Source organism: Myotis davidii, unplaced genomic scaffold (assembly GCF_000327345.1).
Source record: "Myotis davidii unplaced genomic scaffold, ASM32734v1 scaffold72, whole genome shotgun sequence".
NCBI classification, from domain to species: domain Eukaryota; kingdom Metazoa; phylum Chordata; class Mammalia; order Chiroptera; family Vespertilionidae; genus Myotis; species Myotis davidii.
The window spans coordinates 5,417,918-5,423,448 of NW_006284618.1; the positions used below are offsets into that span (position 1 = coordinate 5,417,918).

Sequence of the window (5,531 nt, forward strand, 5' to 3'; positions counted from 1 at the left end):
GGTTCTGTGTTCTGCGGCCTGGTTCTGTGTCTGGTGGTCTGGGTTCTGTGCCCGGCGGCCTGATTCTGTGTCCGGCGGTCTGGGTTCTGTGTCCTGCAGCCTGGTTCTGTGCCCGGCGGTCTGGGTTCTGTGTCCTGTGGCCTGGTTCTGTGTCTGGCGGTCTGGGTTCTGTGCCCTGTGGCCTGGTTCTGTGTCCGGCGGCCTGGTTCTGTGTCCGGCGGTCTGGGTTCTGTGTCCTGTGGCCTGATTCTGTGCCCAGCGGTCTGGGTTCTGTGTCCTGTGGCCTGGTTCTGTGCCCGGCGGTCTGGGTTCTGTGCCCTGCAGCCTGGTTCTGTGTCCTGCAGCCTGGTTCTGTGTCCTGCAGCCTGGTTCTGTGTCCTGTGGCCTGGTTCTGTGCCCAGCGGCCTGGTTCTGTGTCTGGCAGCCTGGTTCTGTGCCCAGCGGCCTGGTTCTGTGTCTGGCGGCCTGCCCTGTCACCTGTTTTGGGAGGGGGCTGTTTGGACATTCTTGGCGCGTGCTGTGCCTTTGGGAGGAGAGAGGACGTCAGCTCCCACCGAATGAGCGTAGCACCATAAATAAAAATGTCACTTCCCCCGGAAAGGAAGCCAAATCATGCATTCAGAAGTTCCTAGTCATCTGCCTTCATTGTTGCCTCCTGCTTCCCAGGTCTGCGCGGGCCCTGCAGAGAGTCAGCTCTGGAACGCGGCATAATCAGGGCAGCGTTCGGGGCGCGATGCCAGTCCCGCTGGAGAGCAGGTTAAGAATTCAGAGGCGTGTTTCTGGCACCGGGTACCTGCGAGCTCCCTGCTTTGTGAATAATTCATTATTTAGGCAGTGCACCGTGTCTCCCACACAGCCCTGCCTAGGGGATCGGGGGCCCGGGAGGAGGAAGAGATCAGTTCCACAGATCTTTCAACACACACCCATTCAAGGCCCATTTCTGTTGATTTGGTGCCATCGGACAGCAGACCCGCGGACCGGTTTGGGGAAATGGAACAGGGTCGTCCGCTGGACGTCAGTGAGGTCAGTGGCTGACCGAGTGATTTGTTTGAATGAGGACAGCGAAGAGCCCTTTTCCCTGCAGAGCGATGGCGTTTGGTGAACATGGCTGCAGGGCCCGCCCCCGTCTCCTGCTGGGCCGGCATTGTGACAAAGTGCGGGCGCAGAGCGTGACGGGGGCCCTGCAGTGGGCTCTGCGGGAGGCGGCTCGGCAGCACAGCAGGTGTCCTTCAAGGCTGGCGTGGCTCAGGGGACGAGCATCAGCCTAGGAACCAGGAGGTCACGGCTCGATTCCCGGTCAGGGCACCGGCCTGGGATGTGGGCTCCATTCCCAGGAGGGGCGGCAGGAGGCAGCGGGTCAATGAGGGTTCTCTCTCATCAGCGATGTTTCTGTCTCCTCTCCCTCTCCCTACCTCTCTGAAATCAATAATAAACAAACAAATAAATAAACAACTGGACACCGTGTCTATCTCCCAGGAGGGCCTCTCGGGGTCTCTATCATGTGGCCAACCTCCCCCGGGGCTGCACTCACTGTGCGCGCTGCGTGTGGAGGCGCGGGGCCCTCTGTGGGCAGTGACCTCCTCAGGAGGGTCATTTGCAATCACTTCTCCATTCACCTGCCCCCATGGCTTTCCAGGTGGGGAAACAGAGTCACTGGGGGCATCTCTGTGGGGGGAGAATCCCTGGGGGAAGGATATCTTGGCCTAGAGCCCCAGGAAGCTGCCCCCAGAGAAGAGCTGTCTGGGGCCTGGGAACACAGGCCGCTGCTCTCGGCGGCTCTCTCCTGCCCAGCCCCTGACCCTAGGCCAGCAGTGTCTGCCCCTGTGTGGGTGCTGGGCTGACTGAAGTGGCACCCACACATGCCATGTCACGCGAAGGAGTCTGTCACGCACTTGCGTGTCTACGTGATCGCAGGTCAGGACCTAGTCGTTTTCAGCGCCGTGTGAATGTCCACTCCTGACATTGACACGTCGGAGGCAGCCCAGCACCCAGGACACAGGCACCTGCCCTGGGAGGCCTGACCCTCTGCCCTTGCTCCTTCCTCACGTTTCCAATCTGTGCCCCATCCCCCCACAGCCCTGTGATGGCAGATGCTATGATTCCCACTCTCCTCCTGGGAGACTGAGGCTCAGGGGGCGGGGGACTGCTCAGGGTTGACTGGGGACCCGAGTCAGCCAGCGCCCCCACTCCCCACCCCCCCTGTGGCCCATGCTCCTCGCTCGGCCCTGTTCCTCTAAGGCCCACTGGCCGCCGGCGCCGCTCTGAGCCCAAGTTCTCTTTGTCACGTGAATGTGTCTCTTATCTTCCCAGACTGAGGTCACCCTTTGTGTGGCGGGAGCTGGGCTGGTCTCTCCCGGCCCCGGCATGGAAGAGCAGGAGCTGTAAGAGGCAGCCATGGTCACCTGTGGCTCCTTGGCCGGGCGTCCAGTCAATCATTTATGTGGGTTGGAGGGCCGCAGCCGGAACACACGGAGCCTCCCGGTCACCGGTCACCGGGCTCATTCTGCCTTCAGGACGTGAGCGCAGGGACCCAGAGAGATGTGTCTGAAATCAGAGAAGAATCCAGGCAGCCGGGGAACGCAGGTGGGAGCCTGGGAGTCTCTTTATGGCCCGTGAAGGTCACCCTGGAGAGCCCCGCGCACACACCCGCACCTGGGGCCGCCGGGGCATGGGGACAAGGAGCTGTGAGCTGGAAAACACCGGAGCAGGTCGGAGTCGGGCCACTTCCCCGGTCCCTCCTGCTGCACTCAGTGCCCGGGTGAAACAAAGAAAATTGTGTCTGCCAGGCTGGCGAGCCGGAGTCACAAGATTGCGCGTGTCATGCAGCGCCCTGGGACTCCTGCAGGGACCCGTCCGCTCGGGTCCGCCGCCCGCCACGCGGAAACCGCCGGGCGCCGGACCTTCCAGATCAAAGCCTTCAGCACCGAGTTGAAAAACCATGTGATGGTCATGGATTTCGTGAAGAGCAACTGGTTTCCCTCCCAGAGCAGAGCCAAAGTGTGTATCCTCCGTCTGTACCGCGGCCTGAAGCCGGCCGAGAGGAGCGCCAGCACCTACGAGGTACCATGACCTAGGGGGGAGCAGGGGGCCCAGGCCTCGTCCGGGGACACGCGGGCCGAGGGGGGTGAGGGGGAAAAAAAAAGCGGACAGGTCAGATGCTCCGTCACTGGTGTGGGGTTTCCCCCAGGGGGCTTGGAAAAGACATTCCAGGTTTTGAACTAGGGGCGGGGAGAAGCACACGGGATGGATGGGGTTTATACATGACACATGCCTGCGTCTGCAAACATGATTCAGTGCTCCAAGGAGTCGGATACATTGTATCCACATGTAGTGACGCAGCCTTCCTGTGAGTTACATCTTCTGGGCGCTATACATGTGCCATCACCTGTCTTTAAAAACGAATTGCTACTTGTTTCCGGGTGTGGTTGGCAGCAGGGTAAACAGGGCTTGACCGAGGTGAAAGAGGACGGTTTCAGTTGGGCCGGTGAGAAGGGACTTTCATGTGTGAGGGGAGCTCGGGTTTTCAAGGGGAGGCTGCATCTGGGGGGAGGGGGGGGGGAGAAGGAACCCCGGGGATTTCGAATGTCGAAATGAGGGACACAAATCACCCCGAAGCATATTTGCATTCTGCAGCCGGGATGAGCCCGCAGCAGTTACGGTTCCGAAAGTAAACACGCATGAAATCTGATCGCTCTTTATTGCACCGGATCCATTATGAATGACACTGTAATTGACTCCCCTGTAGCTCACTTACCCATCTCTTTTGAAAAATGCAGCATGCAAATTGCTCATGTTTTATGAAAAGGGCACCTTCCTGAATATCGATGCTCCCATCTGGAGGGCCCCGTGAACGCTGGCACCTGCTCCGGCCTTTTGTTCCCGACGCTGGCTTCCTTCCTCCCAGGCAACCCGAGAAGCGCCGGGCCGGGCGTGAGGCCGGCCTCTGCAGTCCGAGCCGGGCCGTGAATTTCCATGCTCACGGCTGCCGGGGGAAGGCCACGGCCATGTTGGTGTTAATCAGTCCAGCGGTCGCCGCCCATGGCCCGGCGAACCAGGGCCGAAGGTGTGCGATGAGAGCGCAGTGGAAAGAAGCCAGAGATAAAAGCCAGAGATGTGGTTCTCGCCACGTCATTAATGAGCAGGTGGGGACAGGACGTCATTGTGGGCTCTCACTGCAGCCGTGCTCAGCCCTGGGGGAGGGAGACCTGTCGAGTTACCTCCTCTTGCACTTGACAGAAGGGTTCATGGCGACCTTTTAACCCACAAATGGCAGACAGCAGCTCCGTGTCCCCATTTTATTTTTCATGCACAAAACTGTATTTATTCCTAGAGTAACAGTGAAGATAATAGTGTGGTAATTTTTTAAAAAGCATCTTTGCAGGAGGCTGTAAAAAACTTCATCGTGACAGTCACAACTTTTTTGTAACCTGTTTCCCTGGCCTGTACTCCCCCCCACTCCCCCCACCGCACTGCGTTACCAGTCACAGCCGACTGCAGAGGCTGCGTGCCTGCTGCCTGACTGGGGCCTGGAGTCTAACGTCTATGGTAAAGTGGGAGCGGGTCCCAGACCCTCCCCACCCGTCAGGCGGGCCGGCTGGAGGGGCCTCACTGTGACTGGAGAAGTGGTCCAGGCAGGGCCTGCATCGCCAGCTCAAGGGCAGGCCAACCTTGAGCACCGTCAGTGAGGACCCGTGCTTCTGCCCCTCTGAGTCCCCCGCTGCTTCAGGATCTGAGCGGTCCTTCAGAGCCTGAAATTGTCCCACGCTGAGCCCATCGGACCCTTCCCATGGGTGGGTCGGCACTATTTCCATTGGGAACCGGGAGAGAGGCCGCATACCAGCTCACTTCCCACCCTGAACTGAGGGCGAGGCCAGTGCACAGCCGGGGCCTGTTCGCCGCGCCCAGGGCCCGCGTGGTCTCGCGGGCTCCAGGGCCATCGGTTCGCCTGCGGGCTTTGCCCATTAAGAGCTCGGTGGGGTGAGAGTGAGCCCAGCCCCGGACGGGCTCCCGGTGCACAGAGGTGCTCAGTGGGAGGCAGGCTGGTTCTCCCGCACACGTGACCTGGGAGCGTTCGTTTCTGTAAACGTGTGTGGATTCCAAGTCCTTCCCGCGAGGACCTCCTGGCTGCTTGTGTTGAGTTTCAGGTCTAAGGCGGGCATTTTCCTAAGGCCGTGGCCTCGGTCCGGAGCTGTGTCAGCGCTCCGAGATGCTGCCTCTTATTGGAGATCGGAGATGAGCCACGGCCCTGCCTAGCTCTGCCGGCCGGCACACTCCTCTCCTGACACCGTCCTTCTGTTGTTGCTAATCCTCACCCAGGGATAGTTCCCATTGGATTTTAGAGCAGGGGGAAGGGAGGGGAAGAGGCACAGAGAGAAAAGTACATCGATGTGAGAGACACACATTCATTGGTTGCCTCCGGGGGACCGAGCCTGCAACCGAGGTACATGTCCTTGACCGGGAATCGAACCCAGGACCCATCAGCCTGCAGGCTGACACTCTATCCACTGAGCCAAACCAGCCGGGGCTGAAAC

At 60.0% G+C, this 5,531-nt stretch overlaps 1 protein-coding gene across 1 annotated transcript in view; it reads left to right on the forward strand.

Moving 5' to 3' along the window:
• Positions 1–2,317: 2,317 nt before the first annotated feature.
• The window catches only part of LOC102766296 (chromosome unknown open reading frame, human C10orf90), an 88,216-nt gene continuing 85,002 nt past the window's right edge, over positions 2,318–5,531 (forward strand). Inside the window, exon 1 of the mRNA XM_015572593.1 lies at positions 2,318–3,060. Within this exon, the coding sequence (XP_015428079.1) occupies positions 2,821–3,060 (240 nt within the window). The 5' untranslated portion in view covers positions 2,318–2,820. The remainder of the gene's footprint in view (positions 3,061–5,531) is intronic.